General features: G+C 42.6%; 1 protein-coding gene across 1 annotated transcript in view; it reads left to right on the top strand.

Annotated features, from left to right (window-relative positions):
• The first annotated feature begins 571 nt into the window (after positions 1-571).
• GPR39 (G protein-coupled receptor 39) overlaps positions 572-20,188 on the top strand; it is an 81,049-nt gene continuing 61,432 nt past the window's right edge. Inside the window, exon 1 of the mRNA XM_026097132.2 lies at positions 572-1,775. Within this exon, the coding sequence (XP_025952917.2) occupies positions 908-1,775 (868 nt within the window). The 5' untranslated portion in view covers positions 572-907. The remainder of the gene's footprint in view (positions 1,776-20,188) is intronic.

The following is a 20,188-nucleotide window of genomic DNA, read 5'->3' as shown; positions in this document are numbered from 1 at the left end:
GGATTACTAACTTCATTATTTTTGTTATCTAACATGAGGAGATGGAAATTTAAAGGGAGACTATTAATGTGTCTAAATCTAGAGTTCAGCTTGTTTTAAAACTTCTTATAAGATTCTTTACAGTCTAAACAGGTAGTTTAAGAAGCCACAGGTTCATCAGCAGCAACTAAAAACCAGAACCTCCCGTTGGTGTAAAACAGTACGTGGCCACAGAAGCTGCGTAACCACCACCACTGCAGCAGATGTTGAGGTGCTGGTTAAAGGAAACGTAAAGTAATAAAGCACGTTGGTGTTAGCACATATACAACTAAAGTCTGAAGCCCGGTTAATGTTAAACGCATGGACAGATACTGTTCAGCCTCTGCTCACATAATCGGCCTCACCCTAACCCAACAGATCTAAGAGAAACACCTCTTTTTGTCCCCGAGAAGGAGATCTTATTACAGGAAATGAGTGTCAGACTTGGCCTTTTTTTCTAAACCTGCTTTGCTGTCAGTGACTGGGGATAGCAAAGATTTTGGTTAATGGTTAACAGAGCAGCTATAACCACTTCCTCCTGGCAAGGCTGGGACTCAAATCTGTCTTTGCTCGGAGAGGAAGCAGTGAAGACTGAAAGAAGAGCAGTTCGCAGCACGAACTGTTTGAAACCAACACCTTGACTTAGTAAAGAGAAAAGGGGGAAAACAGCAAAGGAGCAAGGCCCGTTCGTCATAAAAACAGGTAACAGCTGAAACGCTTTCTCTTTTGCTCAGGGTATTGACTCAGCCTCCGCAACTAGTAAAACCTTCAGGTGTGGCTAGTTGGGAGATTTCTGCTGTACCTGACTGCGTTCAGTCTCTGAGAGCGGCAAAGGAGGGAAGGATCCTTTTGCTGCGAGTCTGGAGGCCAGAGCGCGGGGGGCTTGCTCATGGCAGAACACACGTCCCCTTCGGACTGCTCTGACGTCATTGACCACAGTCACGTCCCCGAGTTCGAGGTTTCTCCTTGGATCAAGATCGCTTTGGCCTCCCTCTACTTCCTTGTCTTTGTGGCGGGGATCTTGGGCAACAGCGTCACTATCAAGACCACCAGGATCCTGCAGAAGAAGGGCTACCTGCAGAAGGAGGTCACGGATCATATGGTGAGCCTGGCCTGCTCCGACCTGCTGGTCATCCTGCTCGGCATGCCTGGCGAGTTCCTCAGTGCCATATGGCTCCCCTTCTCCACCCCCAACGGCAACGTGGTCTGCAAGCTCTACTGCTTCCTTTTTGAGGCCTGTAGCTATGCCACTGTGCTGCACGTGGCCACCCTCAGTTTTGAGAGGTATGTTGCTATCTGCCACCCCTTCAAGTTCAAGGCAGTCTCCGGACCCCGCAAGGTGAAGTTGCTCATTGCCTTTGTCTGGGTGACATCTGTCGTAGTGGCTCTGCCCCTGCTCTTTGCTATGGGCTCAGAATACCCTCTGGAAAGCATCGCGGGCCACAAAGGTGTGACTGCCTGCATCAAGCCTACGGCCAGGCACCACCCCCCCGAGCTGAGGCAAAATATGACCATCTGTACCAGCCTCTCCTCCAAATGGCCTGTCTTTCAGGCCAGCATCTTCAGCGCGTTCGTCGTCTACATCATTGTGCTGGGGTCTGTGGCCTTCATGTGCCGCAGCATGATGAAAACCCTGATGGACCACAAGAAAGGAGCTGTTGTGGTGAAGATGGAACACGGATGCCAGGAGCAGCATCTAAGGAAAACCGAAAGTTCGGACAGCAAGAGCTCCAGGAGACAGATCATTTTATTCCTCGGTAAGAGCTGTGTCCTGCTTCGCCTCCCTTCCTCCTTCCCATGCTGCCTTTCCCAGAATGGAAGGAAAGCTGCCATCCTACCTCAGCAAGACCCCAAAGAGGGGCTGTAGGGTTTGAAACTGAGCCAAAATGAGAAAGAGGGATGCTTTTGGTTGCAACGATATATTTTAAGCAGCCTGATTTCCCTGCATGTGTTTGACTAACTCTTTTTGTCATTAGAACAGGTGGGAGGGAAGGTAGAAGGAAAAATCCAATTTGCTGTCTGCTATTTATGTTGTCCGATTATATTCCTGCATGTCTGTTCCTCCAAACAAATGAAAATGGGTAATAGGGTACTGCTGCTTGACCTTTGGGATATTGATAGGCACAGTAGCCAGATTATAAAGTACCTCTGTTGGCATTTTTTCCCATTAAATTACAAATACGTGCATATTTAGTAAGGCTCTTGATGGGAGAGAAAATATCAAGCAAGATGTGAAGCCTGTCCCACTCTGAAGGTGTGTCTCTGTTAATTCCAGATGCTCCCTGGAGGGCACTTACTCAGCTCCACTTGTGACTGTGTTGCACTCAAGCATTAAGAAGGCTGGGCTGGAGAGCTGATTTGGTCTTGCAGATTGCTGCTGCCCTCTGATTTTTTTTTTTTTTTCTTCTGGTTTTATTTGAAGGCCTATAACCTTGGAATTATGTTTGATTCTGATCTCTCTCTCACCACATTTGTCAGACAAAAACTAATCAAGTTGTCATTTCACCAGCTTGGAATCTTTCCGGGCTGTGATCCATGTAGTCTCTGCATTTGTTGATGCTCTTAGAGGTACCCTTAATCATGTCCTGGCTAAATTACAGCTAGTTTGTGTTTTGTTGGGTTGCTTAATATGATACTGGATATAATAAATGAACTAGCTTGTGTATGAATGCACAGTAGATGTAGGATTTCTGTGTAGCTTTTTGGTGCTCTGCTTCGTATTCTAGAAGGGGAATTGAAGCCTGTGGGTCTGTCCACTTGTAAGATTTTCAGTAGATTGATTTTTGAGCATTCTGCGCTTCCTCAGCTAGTCCTGCTTTTGCCATGGTCTGTGGCTGTGATGGGAAGCTGCAGGGTAATGAGTCTTGGTGCATCTGGCCCCTTTTCCACTGTATGTGTATTGAAGTTGGGAACACAGCGAAAAATCAGACTGACATGGCCTATGACTGAAAAGTTTTGAGAAAAAGGTATGGCTGCATGCTGTACCGGCAGAGAGGGTGACAAGGGGTTCAAGTGGGAGATGTGACGTTTCAGGCTGCATGGAGCTCTTCCTCGTGTCCTGGCTGTGCTGCTGAAGGACAAATCTGCTCCTTGTGCTGGCGGTCTGCTGGTAATGCAAATCACATGGGGATGGTTTGGAACAGGAGACTTGTATTACTGTGATTAAAAGGGCTCTTGATAGTATTACTCTACTGAAATGTACTGACTGCTGGGGCAGAAGCTTAATAAATGCTAAGTAAAGCACATTGCACAGAGCAGAGAAAGAGGTAGGGCTCTGCTCTTTAAGTTAAGAGCTACTGTGGGATCCTTAAATGTCTGTGGAACTCACTCCCCTTGTAAATTATCATCCCCAACCGCATTAAAGCACAGTCCAAGATCCCAATCCTGCAGCAAGCTCTAGATAGCTTGAGAGGGGACGGTAAAACACTGCGGCGTTTCTTCCTTTCCTTCGTTATTGTTCTTACTTGGCGGTTGTCTAGAGTGGAATAGGTCAGACCAGACTGCTTGCAGAAGTGTTAACAAGCTAAATGAAAGCGACCGGTTCATCCTTTATCTTCAGGGAATTAAGCACCAATATCTGATGCTTTCTGTGTGCTGTCAGCTTTCTGGAGCCAGTAGATACTTTTGTGAATTCCCCAAAATGATTTCTGTGGCATATTTCAAATGGCACTTAATATAAGCCTTGCTAATTAACTTGGGTTGGGAAATAAATTAATAAAGGGAAGAGTAGGAAACGGTGGCCTACATCCAGGAGAACAGTGTAAAGCAATTTAATTTGTAGATTTCGTAAGAGTGATGCTTTAGGGCAGTTTTAACCTAGAAGAAATGAACAGATAAATTGTTTACAAATCGCTGAATTTAAATATAGTGATTTAGAAATCCTCTTTGTTTTTCATTTAACAGATGGGTCAAATTAAAACAAATATTTGTTCATTTCCAACATATTTCACGTTTAATGTGAAATGTAAATGACAGTACATAGCAAGATGTCTTTGAACATCTAACAGCAATAAAAACAATCTAGCATTTTCTTCTTGTAGTTGTTAAAAGTGATAAGTTCTATAAAACAGAGATTAAATTCATAAATCTCCTGACGACAAGAAAAAGCAAAGTAGAAAAAGACACAAGTGGGAACTGGTGCTTTTCTGGTGTCACATTATGTTGCAGCACTTGAGATAATTTATGAAAATGAATTGTGAATGTTGGCAATGGTAGCCTACTTACTGTATTGCTGTGGAAGGTAGTGTGAAACCTGGGGGACAGACTCGAGATGGGGGTGACACCGCTGCCATGAAGGAGGGAGGGAGGCGACGGGGACCAAGTGATGGGGAGCACCACCGTGCTGGGGCAGCCTCAGGTTGCTCGGGAAGGGCTCTCGTCTGACGAAGGCAGATGGGAGGGTCAAATCCTTGTCTGTTACTGTGCCCCTAGATTTGCTCTGTTTTCTGTGCAGATATCAGACCCTCAGCAATGTGTCTGTTCAACTTGGGGCCACGACTGAGGAACGCTTGATTGCGTGGTTGGGATGGCTGTTGGATGTTGTTGCTCTTGTCCAGTAAAGGGAGCTTGTGCTCACTTTATCCCCAGGGCTTATCACTATCCTATTTGCGTAAAGCCCAGAGAGGCTGGCTGGGGATGTGAAATCCTTGGTGTGGACATGTCTGTTCCTCTTGCCTCTGGTTATCTCGCTATGTTCACAGTGGAGAGGGACTGGTCTAGCGGCTGCATCAGTGCTTCTGCACCCATTACTGGGGAGGGGGGACTTCCAGGCACTGTTCAGCTCAAATTTTGGCAGATTTGCCCCGGTGGAGCAATGCAGATTTGTCCCAGTATTTTGAAGAAAATCAGTTCTGTTTTTATATACTAGGCTGCCTGGTGTTATGCCTTCATATAGAATGGCTATTGGCTTCAAGAAAGATGTGATAGCACAGGTAAGTCTCTGCTTAATGCTCCTGCTCCTGAAATGAGGCATTTTGTGGTTTTGGATAGGCTGTGGCATCCTTCCTGCAATCTCTGTTCATGTGACTTAAACCTCTCCTGAGTCCCGTGGAGAAACTCAGCTGCCACCAGTGGGTCAGTCTACGTGAATGGAGCAGATCAGACTCCAGTTTGTATCATGTGGATTGTCTCTGTCATCGATAAGGCCTTTCTGCTCATGTTGGGACAGCAAGCCCCTTTCTCTGCTGAAGGGCTGCACGGGTCTGGATGGGCGTGGGCTGTCATGAGTAGCAAGGAAAATATAGCTGGACTTAATCTTTTTGTGTGGTTTCTGTCAGCATATCTTAATAAGTTTCTTCACCTCCAGCAGCAGAAGCTGAGTAGCTACAGAGCTTATGAAAATGCAGGGCCAATGGCCCTTTGATTAAATGCAAGGTTTTAATAGTATTTAAAACCTCTTCATGTTCAGCCTGCCCTGACTGGGATTGATCCAGTCTTTGTGGCTGCTCAGTCTCTTCTTTCCATTATGCCCGTAAAGGGCAGTGGAGTGATCAAAGAGCTAGCTAAATGGTTATGAGGTGCTGCTGGTGGCTTCTTGCTGCCCCAAAACCTGCCCCAAGGAACAAGAAGAGCTTAGGGACCCTGTCACCTCAGCAGTGAGCTCTTCAGAGTGAGTTTGGAGACCTTAACTGGATTGTAGCAAGCAAACAAGAAGAATGTAATGAAAGGAACCCATAAAAGAGAGATCCATCTCACGCAATAATTATAAACATTAACAAAAGAAGGCATTTTTGCAGCTGAAACTGTGTAAATTAAAAAATCTTTAGGAAACTTTAAGAGGTGGCCAGCTTTTGGGGGAAGAAGAGCTGCATGGGGCACACCTCCTTGCAACCCCTGGCAGGGGTGGGCCTCAGTGCAGACCACTCTGTGCCAGGAGCTCAGGTTCTCCAGCCAAGTCTTCCTTCTTCTTAATCTAGTCACTAGTATAAAGCCACATTTATACAAAAGCAACTGTATGGCTTGTCATCAAACTAGATTTGACTGACCTGAACTTATACTCTGAGATGAAGCGAGTTATGACTATCCCAGATGAAAAATTCATTGCTTCTAAAGCTTCTGTGATATTTCCTTTGGCAGCTTCAGTTTTGTGCTTCTGCTAAAAGCCTTAATTATTCTGTATGCAGCAGCCTTAGGCCTACTACAGTAAATTAGCTGAAATAAGAATGCCTCTCAGTGTTGCTACCTCACCTCTGCTGTTCTTTGTATACACTTCCAATCTGCCCTTTGGAACAGTGATTTCCTCTGTTTGTGCAGCAGAAGGGGTCCTGCTGAGAGGGGCTGCTAGGTACCGCTGCATGGTTTATGGTGTGCCTGCTGGCATACAGGCGCTGTGTTTTTCTGTCTCCTGAACATGACGAGACTTCTGCCCATCCTGATCTCTTGCTTCCAGAAGAAAGAACAAAGTGCTCCAGCTGCTAGGAAAGCTGTGCGTCACGGCAGATGCACGAAAGCACTGCTGGAGCGGCAGCAGCCAGTGAGAGCTGGAGCTGGAGCTACCTAATTGGGACCCTGCTGGTCGTGTCCCATGCTGACCTGGCAGAGCCAGCTCCCCTGTACCAAGCAGTGCAGATCAGCTCTCTCTCCACTGTCTCCCTCCAGTCACAAATGAGCTGGAGCTGTTCTGCTTTTGGGACCTTCTGCTGTAAGATGAATTTCACCTACATGCCTGGACAGCAAATAGCCTTCAGCTTCTTTAATAAGCAGGAAAGGGAATTGCCTATCATAATCTGTGTGCAATGCTTTCATCTGTCTTGAAAGGAACTGTGTGGTGTGGTTTGTTTATTTTTTTTAACTTTTGTTTTGGTCTAACACTTAAGTATGTTTGTCAAATATGCAGCGCAACTCTCAACCTGAAGACAGTAGCAATGTTGATTGCAGGTGATTTGATATGGGACACTAGCTTCTTTTCTGGTCTTATCAAGAAGGCAATATCAGCTAGAGACTTTGAGACTGTAGTAAGTGCTGTAGAAGAGAAGACAGTCCCTGTCTCTAAATTCAAATAAAACAGGCAAAGGGAAGGGCTGGAAAAGCAGAAAGAGGTGCAGGGTGGAGGACCAAGGCCACAAATGCCATGAATGAAATGCTGTGAAAGCTATGCACGCATCTGCAGAGTCTTGTGCTAGCGCCCTTCTGCTGGGCTGCCTGGCCCCTTCTGTGTCACTTCTTGGTGGTGACTGTTAAAACGGTGTCAAGCTATTCTATGATCATACCAAATGCCACTGTAAACACCATGAACACAGATGAACCTGGCTATAAGTTAAAGCCAGAGAAAACTTTTGGGTGGACCATACAAGAATCTTTCTTTAAATTAGAAATTAGAAAGACTTCTTAGAACTTAAGATGGAACTTTTTTTTTTTTTAATGTACTAGTGCTGGCAGATTAATGTTTTGCTCAGAATAAAGGTATTGTGTGTAGAAATAGCTTTTCCAAAGATCACTAAGGAAATGTATTTCATAAGGCACTTGGCAAATAGGTTTTCAGGAGGACAGATTACTTCAAGTAGTCTGCTAAAAATATGTGGTTGTCATCTGGAGATGACACAGGCACAGTATAACTTGACAATGGTAGGACTTCTGTTACTGGAAAATTAGCTGCTGCTTCATAGGCTGGAAATTGGCTGGGGTTTTGTTGTTTTTGTTGTTATTGAAAAAGGTAAAGCTTGGGGATAGAACAAAAATTGAAAGGACATAATTGATGAGATTCCAGAAGAACACAGCTCCAACCCATGTAGTTTAAACTTGGCTTCACTGACTTCTTTCAGTTCATTTCTTTAATCATTCCACTCAGCTGCATTTCTTCAGGGACTTTGCTGGAGAGGTGCCTGAAGATGCATATCTTGTAGTCTGGATATTATTTTCATCTCTGCCTTTTATATGATGTCTCCATCCACAAGTTTCCTTGAGTAGGGTTTCTAATTACACAAGGCAATCAGTAGACTGAATGCACTGAAACAGATAGCAGGGGCTGAGTAGGAAGCTTAAAACACTGAGACAGACAGGTGGTTGTCCGGCCGTTCAGTTGAGGGCATCCACCCTGAGCTTCCCCGAGTAAGATTTTTTCCTTTAGGCATTGCTGTCTGGAAAAGAGACAAAAGCAAAGGGTTTTCCTGCTGGTGTTCAGTAAAATTTGCCTTTCTCTTCTTCACAAAAGTATTAACCTGGTGTCAGTGACAAAACCGATCAATGCTACTGAGTGCTGGTAGCGCAAAACTTAATCTCAGCAGTTCAACAGACGACAATGCAAAGACGGCAGTTAGGGATGCACAGCTTCTAAGGATGATAGTGTACAAACAACCTCCTCTGAAGAGCTGCAGGACTTGCATTGATTTAAAAAAAGCCCAAAACATATTCACAGTAAATTAGACTCCAGGCAAACTTCTGAAATTCAGATATCTGTATGTTCAGTTTTCTCACACTGTAATTTAAAAATGAACATAACTGGAAACCAGCATAATTTTCCTCCCTACTGTACAGAAAGCAATTTATCTAGAGCTACTTCTGCCTGGACTCACATAACAGAAGATTGTACTTTTGGCTTAAATAGACAGTCTTCCTTTCCTCCTACACAGAGAGATGGCAAAATGGTACTGAAAGGAAGAGAATGGACGAACAGGGACTAATTGAAGCCAGCACCCCTAGGGTATTTAAGACTTCTGTAGTTTTAATGGAAAAATCAATGTGTGATTACACTTTGCATTAGAGTACTTAAAAATTGCTTCAAAATGAAAAGCCTGCAGCCTTAGAAACAACCTAACCCCGAAAATACTATAGTCAGAGAACCAAATGCGCCACTGGCATGGCCCACGTAATTCTCCATCTATGATATCCTGGCAGATGCTGTGTGTTCTCTGCAGACACATGGCCACTGTCTTTTGCTTCTGTGCATGTGAAGCCTATAAGGATAATGAGTGCTTTACTGATGCATAGTGAAAATCGCAGCCATGCTTTTGTTTTTCAGTTGATGCTTACAAGGAAACTGGTATTTTGCCTGGACTGATAGTTGAGCTATAGGTGTTGGTGCACTGCTTCAGCCTAGGTCATCCTGTGGCATGTGCAACATGAGCATCTTTCCAGCTCTTTATGCTCTGTTGTCTGTGTTTCGTCCAGAGGCTAAGTGGACAGTTGGAATTTATTAAGTACTTCTGCTATATACTCTCCAAAGTCTCTAAGAGTACTACCCCATCAAGGCTGTTACTAGTGTTGGAGTTAAACTTTCTATTTTTAATCTCCCTTTCTCTCTCTGTCTTTCAAGCTGTAAGTAATAGGGTCTTCCTTCTGTCCATTTATCTTCTTCCCACATCTTTTGGCCCTCCAGTCTGCTGGCAGCCCTGGATGTGCATTAAGAGAAGGAAGGAGGGGGAGTGCAGGCGACTTCCCCGGCCGTGGCGGTGCGATCCAAAGCCTGACGAAGGAAAGCGGCAGGGGCTGCTGTGTTTGAGGAGCCGAGGTCTGGCTGTGTAAATTCAGCTTCTGAAAAACACGTCGGCTCACAGCAAACCCCTTCTAAGACATGTTTTCCCACAAATAGAAACCTTGGAAGCTGTCTCTTTCTCCAAAGAGGGAATAAGAAAGCAAGATTTATTTCCATTGAAGTGGAAAAATACAGGTGTTGCTCCAAGTATGAAATGAGTTGACAGAGATAGTCCCCAGCTAAAATTAAGCCCACCTACACTTGATAACTGTATCTCCTCAGTTTTGGACTGCTGCCTTCATCCTTTGGTCAAGAGACTATTGTCTTAAGCATTAATCTTCCACTTTATCTATGTTTTCTTGACATCTCTTCTGAGCTATACACCAACTCAGATGCAGACTGCTCTTACAACTTCCCAGTTTCAGTAAATAAGACTCATTTTTGGCAAGTTCACAGATGATTTATTGAAGTCTTCACCTGTGGAAAATTAAATGCATTATCTATTCCTGTATTGTTTCATATTCCAATTATACCACATTTCACAAAATTAAGTCTTTTGTTTTTTCTAGCTGATGTTAAGACCATTATCTTTAAACAATGATTGCTAGTCTGTGAATTTTAATGGAAGAAAGCTTTAATATCTGAGCATTTATTAGTAATGTGAAGCTTTCAATTTTATTCTGTGTAACTTCTTGCTTTCCTGCAGACAAAATTTGTCTTCAGAAACTGAGTGCCAACTAACAGGTTAAAGATTATTTTCTTCTCTTTCATTTTCACAAGCGAATTCCTAAACCTGTAATTTTACAGGATAGATAACACAGTCAAAAAACTACTGAGCAGGAATTCTAAAAATGATGTTGTCCACTCCAGATAAACAGTTAAGATTTTAGCTTATACTTGGCATAGCCAGCTTCTCCTAGACAGAACCAGCTATAGCACCTTCTTAGCCTTCTTTGAAGGCATCCTACACCATGTTTATGCTGCTAGACATCAGCCCTGTACTTAAATGACAAAGAGGTTATCTTTCTGATCTCTTATGGATGCATGAGTAATAACAACATCAAATCATTATGGACTAATTGAGTCTGCCAATAATCTCTTAATCCTATAAATAGTGATTTACAAGGAAAGTTGAAATTGAGAAGAAGGTCTAGTATTATTATTAGCTAACTTTCCCTTTTTTCCCCAAAGTTGCTTTTAGGTCTGTTGCTGTTGCATTTAATCATCTTCTAACACCATGTACTATATTTGTTTCTTTAAATTTTTAAGGGAAGGCATTTAAGTCTAAAGGGTAGCTTACGGGGTTAGAGTTGGAGGTCTCTCTGGAAGCAGATTTTTGCTTATTAGGTAAATATATGTAGGCAGAGTTAATTCTATTGCCCCTAAAAAAACACTTGACATCAATCTGCAAACAGGTGCATGTACATAATAGTTACTGTGGAACTAAACTATACTCATGAGTATAAAGAAGCCCAGACATGGAGATGCATTAGATAACATGGTCTAGATGTCTGTCCTGGTCCCACTCAGCATAAATTGCTTTTGTTTCTCAAGTCTTATCAAGTAGCATCTACGTGAATGTTTCAGGAAGTGTTACTGCTCCAACCTCTGGTTGAAACCTGGAAAACAGCTTCTCAGATACAGCCCCTTTCAGAGGTCCATCCCATGTGCAGGCCCTGCTGTGAGATGATGCTCTCAATTTCTCCCTGAAGCACTGGTAGGCTTCAAAATGTTTTGGCTCTGTTCATATATCATTTCTGAAAATCCGCCTTGCTTTTCTTCTCTATATAATATTGCCAGCTTGCTATCTGTTGAACATAATGGTTTCCTTATGTAACTAAAGGAGTTGCAAAATGGAGTACCAAGAAGCTTGGACAAGAAAAAGTTGGTTAAAATCCTCTGTCCCAGACTTTGGTTTTTGAAAGGTCATTTTGTCTTTGTCCCCCCCCCAACCATAAGCTTTTCAAGAAAAAAAATTATTTATTGCTGGGTATTTTTTTTTTTTTTTTTTTTTAATCCAGCAGAGGAGTGGAGATGTGTCTCTTCTGATCGGCTCTAGTTTTTCTTCTGATGCCTCACATTCCTCATGTCCAATCAAGACATCTTTTGAGCTACCCAATTTTGGAAAGAAAACTGAACTAAAATTTTCCCCTAAGCATGAAGAATGAAGCTGCTCAAGAACTGAGTCTCCCAAGAATGGTTAAGGATATCTACAGAAGAAAAACTACTTACTGTGATTGGGCCAATGACCAGAATTAAACTTTTAAGGTGTCTAAAGATTGCAGTACCTCAACAATAACATACACAGAGATTCAAGCAGTCTTTATTGTGGGTACAGCTTTAACGTGTCAGGTTTTTAACCGTCAGATAAGAACTGAAGTGGTATGGTGAAGGACAAAGAGAAGTCAAAAGCAAGCACTCTGATCAAGTGGCATTGTTTACCCTTGCGCTTTAGATACTGAAGTATTGCTAAAAGGATCTTTTTGTTTTTCTTTCCTGATCTGCTGAAACAAACACAGGTCTAAAATGGGTGTGATGGGTTGTGTCAGAGGTCCTCAAAAGAAGAGAGAGTATTTAAGTAGTCTTTTTGTCTTGAAAGCTAATCAGATACCTAAATACTAGTGATAGTGATGATGATGTTATTACTGATGCCTCCCAAAATTTGGAAAAGCATCTGTCAGTACTTGCAGGCATACACATTCCTTTGAAAATCTTGGATATTAATTCTAGAGGGGCAACTTGGCTACTGAAGTATAATGGGTTAAAATATATCCTTGTTTAAACTTCAGCTTTTGATGAAATGCAATGTCTGACTACCCATATTCAGGTTGGAGAAAACATCTACTAAGATAAGTGGGGAATGGGCAGCTGAACCTTTAACAGAAGCTAAAATGAGGTTGTCTTGTATAATGCAGCCAAATGAAGACTGCAACTGGTTATGAGTTGTCCGTAAGCACACTGGGGCAGTAAAGAGGATAGAAGGAATAAAGAAAAAGTCTGGTCTGTACCCAGGTTTAAAAATGTTGCTGAACTGCATATGCAGAGTGACTCCAAGTACAGTAGATCTGATCTCACTGTGTGCGTGCAACAAGTTAAACTTAGCAGTTTTGCTGTGCATCTTTAGAAACTGCCCAGGGTCCCAGACCTGTTTTAAGTTAGGCCTTATGTCAAGGAATTTGCAATCAACCTTGTCTCAGTTGTAGAGCCAAGGATGTTCTCTCCGGCATGTGTAAAGTCTGCTCTTCAGCTTGGAGTCTGAGCCTGAAAGTCATAGGTACCCTTGGTTAGCTCTGAATTTCTAGAGATTTAAATCCATGCTAAATATGTGTTTGCTGATTTGGACTGTAAGAAAAATAACCTGCAATAAAACAGCTAAAAAAGGTGGTTCTTTTGAAGCCACCCCTCTGTCAGGGCGATCTTTGAGCAAAGCCACAGCAAGTCTGTTCTCTGCTCCTGTTGAGGTTTCCGAGTGTGTACTGCTTGTCTCTTTCAGTTTTTCTCTTTTGCCTTTTCTTAAAATATTTTCCCTACCTAGTTTACTCTGAGGCAGCCTTGGGAGCTCATTGTTAAAAATTAATGTCTGGAGATTGAAACTTTCCATTGTGTGCGTTCCCTTCCGTGGTCCTATTCCTTCACACGTACGCTTCCACTGAATTCTGAAAGGCTTTCCGACAGTGACTTGAAATTCTAATGTCCCATTCCTATTTGTCTTCTGGTCCAAGCCAACATTTAAATGCAATCTTTTCCATTATGAGGTGCATATTGACAGCCTGGGAAACATTGTCCTGCAGTGCCAATGCTCTGATATTACAAAATATTGCCATGTTCTCTGCACTGATCTAAATGACGGCGTCAGCACAAGAACTAGTAGGTCTATGGGGGCCATGAATGAGTACGGTCGGAAATGAGAAAATTTCTAATCATGGAAAGGACGTGTTCAAGCACAGCCTTCAAAGTGGAGAGTTGGACCGAACTCATTTGGTTCCTGGGGTATGTGATCGTTTCTGCAAGCCTGTGACGGACACGGAAGGTATGTCGTGGTGACAAAGCCCAGGTCTCCACCGGCTTGCAAGGATGTGGTGGTTTCTCACTTTGTGGTTTGGCACTGCGTGACAGTATCTCCTCTTGTGGGAGGGTGCTGATCTTGCAAAGAAGGTGCAGCAAATTTACCCAAGTCGAACACTTTCTTGGCAAATAACCTGCTGCCGAAAGGAAACCTTCAGGAGGCTGGAATAGGGCTGCACAACTTGTGCACACACCGTTCCCTGCCTGTAAGGGAAGGATCAGTTTCCTGCAGGTTGTGATCTGTGAACCGAAGGGAGGGCAGGGTGTCCCCTGTGCTGTCCTGCCTCTTTGCTCGCGCAGAGCTAGCTCCCTGCAGCCGAGCTGAGACCCGGCTCAGCTGAGCCTGCCTCGGACACCCTCGTTGGCGGCCTATGCGGCGGTCAGCCTCCTCGTGCCCAGTCACTAGAGTTGAAAAGCCTGCCTTCTGAGGGCCTTTCTCCAAGAGAGAATTGCTTTAACCTTATCAAATGGAAGAGAAATTTAAAATGACTTAATGTTTATTTGCTGACAGGCAGAAATGTCCTCTAAATTGACTGTCACAGTGCGAACGCAGTGCTGTAGGACCAAATCATAACCTCTTGTTGGCCTTCAATCAAACGACGTTAAGTTTGGGGAGTGGGGATATCATTTTGGCCTCCCTGGATGCATGGACAGCATTCTCATTTTGAAGTTTTATACAATGAAGTTATATTTGATATTTGCATAATTCAAATAGATGAAATCCTCAAACAGGCACAGGAGACTGGATTTCATTAACTTGGGATGCAGCCATTCCCATCTCTCATGCAAATGGCAAATACCTTTCCTGTAAGTATACTTTAAAGATTCATTTCTTTCTCTAATCAAGTGTTGAAATCCTACCCAGGGGAACCAGAATTGATTTCTTTTCCCTTCAGACTGAATAGCATAGACCTTATTTGGGTTAACTTCAGTCATGAAATGTAGGTTAACCCTTCGATGTACCGCAAATCAGCTGAAAGAGTTAGTGTTTTTTACTGTGACACACTGAAAACATGCAAGGTGTTGTCATCCTGCAAATGCAGCCGTCAGCTCCACTGAGCTCGGGGAAGCTCTGCCCATTGGCAACAAGGATCTATTTTTGCTGAAACTCTGGCCTTGAAAGCTGGTTTTTAAATTTCCTCCTGGGCCTTGAATGCTCTAATTGATTATGCTTGTTTTGTTTTTAGTCTTTAATGATCAAGGTGAAGAATTGCTCAAAAACAGTTAAGGTGTTAGAGCTCTCTGAGAAGGAAGGCCGGATTCTCACCCCGGCTGCAGTTCCCTGTGCCAGGCGCGCTCTCGCAAGCCTCCCACAAAGCCGGGAATTTTCCTAGGTGTAAATCTCGTCTTGGAGTAGGGCCTGTGCCCCTCTCTCTATGGGAGACCTGTTGGGGCATGGGAGAGCTCCACCACATTAAAGCAATTTAATAGACATCAGGAGAGAATTAAAACAATTTCACCTTTGATAGCTAATCTTGCTCTAAGTAGCTGTGGGGCATAGTCTGTCGCACGGTGCAGTCCTAGCCGCAGGGCTGGGACTCCTATCCGTAGCAGTGCAAGCGAATTTCCTCCTCTCCTTTCTACTGAATTGTTCACATATCTTTGTTTGCTATTTTCTGGTTCCCCTTCTTGGAAATAGAGCTTTACATTTTATTTTCTCTCTTTCAAATATGTCAGTTTTCACTTCAATTTTCTTATATTAGTTTAAACTGACAGCCTGACCCCTTGGCCATTCTCTGAAGCATTTCCCAGTGCTTTCATCAACAGGAAGGTCTGCTACATTCTAATGGAGAGCAGCATGAAAAAGAGAAAAAAAAAAAAAAAAAAGAAGAAGAAAAATACATTTTTCTTGGTAATTTGGGATGCTTAGTTTTCTGCTTCTCTTTGTCTTAGAACACGAAGTATGCATTGGGGAGGGTTTTCTTCTCTTCATTACTCGTGAATTTATGGTGTGCTCTCTGCCTCTCCATCCAACCAACCCCCTCCCCTGTAAAAGAAAGCAGTACGAAGCAAGCTGCAATGAAAATCTCAAGAGTAGCCATGTTGTCCTGGGTTTTCCTCCTGCAATAAAGGCGGATTCTCTCTGTATTTGGTAGTAATTAGTAAACCCTCACTTAAATGTATACACATTTTGGAATTTGATCTCTAAAATTCCTGGTGCTCCTGGGGGAGCACACCAGGTAGCAAGCACTGAGCACTGGTATTTTGGTTCCTACATTAGATGTTGGTTACCTTTCACTGATGAGTTTAAAGTTCAGCTCTGTGCTTCTCAAATGCTTTTGATAAGTCTGATTTTACTGATCAAATCTCTGAGTTGCTTGCTTTGTTAGGGCACGCGAGGCCCAATACCTTGAGGACGTTCTCAGGTCCTGCTGAAGAGGCAGTAGACTGGTAGATACCCTCTACTTTTCTGTGGTGCTGAGAGGTGTAGCTCTGAAGTCAGGAAATGCTGAGATGGTCTATGTGTATGTAGACCTACACATACGTGTGTGAGCGTGTGTGTATACGAATATATATATACACATATATATACATGCACATATACAGGGTCCAGTCCCTGTAGTATGGGAAGGTCATCAGAAAATCAGCTGCACTGATGTTTTGTTTGTGCAGGGACACACAAGTCAGTCTTCCTTTTAGTCTGTAGGCAAAGAAGCCTTCATACAGGATGGCTGGAGTCCTGAGCATCCTTGTATGGGCTGTAATTTGACAAAGTTCTTCATACCATTTTTCTGTCTTCCTCCTCCCCCTCCCTCCCACCCTGGATCCCTTCTTGAGTATCTAATCCATCAGCTGTCAATCTGGGAGGAATAAATGACATGCTATCAGTTGTAATGGCTAATTAAGAGTAACCATTCTTACCAAACCATTCATCAACTGTCTCAAAGTGGTTATGCTGTGCCCTTTATGCCACACAGGTTCCTCACGCTTAGGAATTAAAGCAGCCCAGAGCCCTCTTGGTTGACAACTCAGCAGCCCAAAGTAATTGGGCCTGAAATAATTGCCTTTTCTTCATGTATCTGGAACTTTTTCAGGTCTGTTTTGAGTATGTGGGGGTTTTATTATTATTTTATTTCAGGAGGCTCAGCTCAAGGGGCCCTAGCTCCAATCCTGAGTTGCCACCTTTTAGAAAGACAGCCTCATTCAGCAAAAGCCCCAGGAGCCTAGAAAGTGAGGCATATACTGTGCTTGTCACTGTGCAGTGGAGGTCTTAACACAGAATTCAGCAGGAGCTAGAAGCATTTCGTCTTTCTGATGTCAAAAATCTTGTTGCCAAGTCCCTGAACTTTGACTTTCAAGTCATTTCAGGTCAGGAACAATTGCCATCTTTACACCACCATTTTCAAAATCTTTATCCTTTGAAGCAATATTGAGAAAGTTAGTGTCCCCACGGTGCAAATCTTCTTTATTTAATTTTCCTATTATTTTAATATATCAATAGTTCTGATCATGTTTGCTCAATGTGGTTTTGAGGGGAATATTTTGAGAAAGGAAAAAGTCTGTTTGAAGTGAGACATGATGCTTTTGATCCAGGGACTGACGTTCTGCAGGAGGAATAGAAACAATAATCTCATGATAACCCTTCAGCTTTCCTAAAATAGAAAAGCTGCCTAGTTAATGAATATAAATGAACACACATTCACTTCCTTTTTTTGAGGTTACTAAAGCTGATTAACATTAGGTACCACAATTTATTTAAAGAAGCTGAATAATTATTCTGCTTCTTATCCCACGAACGTGCAACTTATTTATTATCGAGGGTTGGGGGGGTTAAGTGTATTCTTGTTCACATTGGGGCCATAGTTTTGTCATCATCAGAGTCTTAAAGCCAGTATTTTACAATGGGTAACTTTGGTATACACACAGAAAAGAAAAATTGGGCAACGCTATAGAAATTCAAAAAACTCTGGTGCATTGTCTTACAGGAAAGGACCTGAAATGCTTAGGAGTGAAATAATGTATTGACATTTTGGGGGCTGCACAAGTAGAATTCAATATTCAGCATAATTGTATTAGAAATTGATAGCTTCAGCAAAACAAAACAGTTTTTATATGAAATCTAAAATGGGTGAACCTGTGTTGCTTTATTGTGATGCTGTGTGGATCAGGGTGCTTTGGCTGAGAGTTATTTTCCAGCAATTCTTCCTGAAGTGTGACTCGTGTGTGTAGGCCTTTCCTGTTATGTTGCTCTAATGAGAATTTATTCTCTGCTTGCTTCTCTCCTGTTGTTAGTTATGCCAACCAGATTAAGTTACTCTGTCTAAGACTGTCTTTGCTAAAATTGCATCTTTCCTTCACCCCATCCATCCATTCATCCGTCCCTGGGACTGGGAAAGATGGAGAAGTGAGCAAATGTTGGCTGCAGCCGGAGGTTGCCAGGACCTGCGTGGTTGTGGAGATTGTGAGGACTCGTTCCTTGTTGCCCCCTTAGTTAATTTTTATAAGATATCTGTTGAACAGAAATCCCTTGAACTTGGCTAAAAGTTGTTCTCCAGGTTTGTTTAGATATTTAGACAGTTTAAGATATTATCAGTCATAGTCTGCTTTGTGCTGGGAGCACTCTAATTCCCTATGCATGGTAATCGCCTGTCAGGTCATGTAAAATTGGGCGTGAAGGAAAGCAACACTGAGATTCTTGAACACAGTATTATTATTTTAAACTTAACATCACTTTATATTAACTATCACTTCAATATGAAAACTATGTTTGAGGATTAATAACTAAATCATAGGCACCTCCAGCCAAATAAATGAAAGTGTCTACGTGAGCAGCGTAACGGAGCAGAGGGTTTCAGTATGAAGTCTGTCTTCCCACAGGAAGTCATGCATAGCGCTCATTAATGTTTGCAATTCTGCGTATGCACCGATGGAGGAACATGCGCGGCTTTAAAAACAAGCTAGGGGAAAATCAAAATGACTCTGAATGTTTTCCCACCAAGGCACTTGAACCTTGTCTAAAGAGTATTATGGGACAGAAAAGAGTTCTGCAGCTGGTGAACTTTATGGCAAAGTAGCATTTCATCCCAGGGCAGGGTGTGTGTGTGTGGCTGTGCGTGTGGTTTTCTTCTCTCGCGCCCTCTCTCTCTCTCTCTCTTTTTTTTTTCCTTTTGAGTTACAAATAAATCTACACTGCAGATGTGCAGGCAATTCATGAATAAAATGTAATTCTGCAAACAGCCTATTATAGCTATACTAGCAACTTAAAAAATCCAAAGCAGCTGGATGATGATCATTTAAAATCACTACCTTCTAGTAAAGGCGTTGCAATTAAATAGCCTATCCTGACGACACAGTAAGTACTGATTTCTACATATGTGCCAAAGCATATACAATCTACATAGTTAGAACTAGAAAGAATGGTGGAAAGGAATTTTGCTGATAAAGTTGATCTCTCTTGTTTTTTGTTAACACAGTTGTATATTAAGTGCATGTATCAAATATTTTGAAACTAGTTAAGAAATATCTTTATTTACAGAAGGAAAGTGGCCTAGCTGCTTCTGAGAACTACAGACTGTTTGTGAGAAGTGTAGCATGCTTTAGGTGATCCAGTTTTGCATTTCCTTAAAATGCACATGCACAAATGTTTGTTTTATAAGCCATTATTCCTCTTTGGAGAGTGCACCATCATCTGCTTCTTATCAGGAGCTCCAAAATGTGTTTAATTTTTAAGTTATTCATCGTGGTTTAGTAGATGAAAATGAACTGCAGTCAGCTGTCAAGGGCAGAAGGGTTTGAGGTGCAAGAAATGCTGCTAGTAGACTTTAATTGTCAGCCACGTGTAATGCTGATGTTGGAAGATGAGCTGCTCAGAGGGGAAGCAACTTTGCATACTTGCAGATTAGGCTAAACACAGGCTTTGCTTCTCTGATGAAAACACTGTAATATAACTTGCATTGAGGGTCTGAAATAAAGCCTGTGTGCGTTTCTCCTTTGGCAGTGCTCCAACTACCCTGGATCTGGTTTTGAACCCTCTTCATTTTCGTCTCCTTTAGCTAAGAGACTTTGATGCTTTTAACACTTCCTGTCTTGATCTTCCCATTGCTTCATTTAAGTATAGAGGTGTTGGGAGTTACTTTTTTTGCCTTGAACCTCTTTGACAGTCCAGCTCGTTTGCTTTACAGGGTCTCCAGTTTGTTGCTGGTGGGTAGTCGCGTCTTCAAATGGTCCAGCTAGAGCTCTCCTGTGTGAGTCTGTTTTGTCTGTTTGTGCCTTGGAATAATACAGGGACAGCCAGTAGTGCCTTGTTTGTTCATAGCCCTAAGCATTCATGTTGCTGGTGCATTAAATATCCACGCTTTGTGCATTTAGGATGGCAGGTTTCCAGCGATGTGTAGGGTGTAGGCTTATAATTTCTAATAAATCTGCAATTTCACGTGCAAAAGAATTATATGGAGTGTAGAAAAAATTAAGGGAGCAATGAAACTGTACAGTTTAATTCAAGCACACATCACTCCAAAAGAACAGTCATTTGTATGAGTGATGTAAGTGTCACTTTAATGCTTGCTGCACAAGCGAATATTTTGGACTTTTGAAAAGACAGTATCTGATGCTAATAGCGCAGGTTCTGAGTACATGATATGAAGTTGTGAAGAAATGATGCTGAAACCTCTCCTTCCCTTCCTCCTCTTCTAATTTGTGCACCATAACTGTGAGGCGAGAAGGAAAAAGTTTTACAGCTTGAGTCATCCCAGACAC

This window comes from Dromaius novaehollandiae, chromosome 7 (genome assembly GCF_036370855.1).
Source record: "Dromaius novaehollandiae isolate bDroNov1 chromosome 7, bDroNov1.hap1, whole genome shotgun sequence".
NCBI lineage: Eukaryota > Metazoa > Chordata > Aves > Casuariiformes > Dromaiidae > Dromaius > Dromaius novaehollandiae.
Note: the sequence above shows the minus strand (reverse complement) of the source record. Positions and strands in the feature narration are given on the sequence as shown.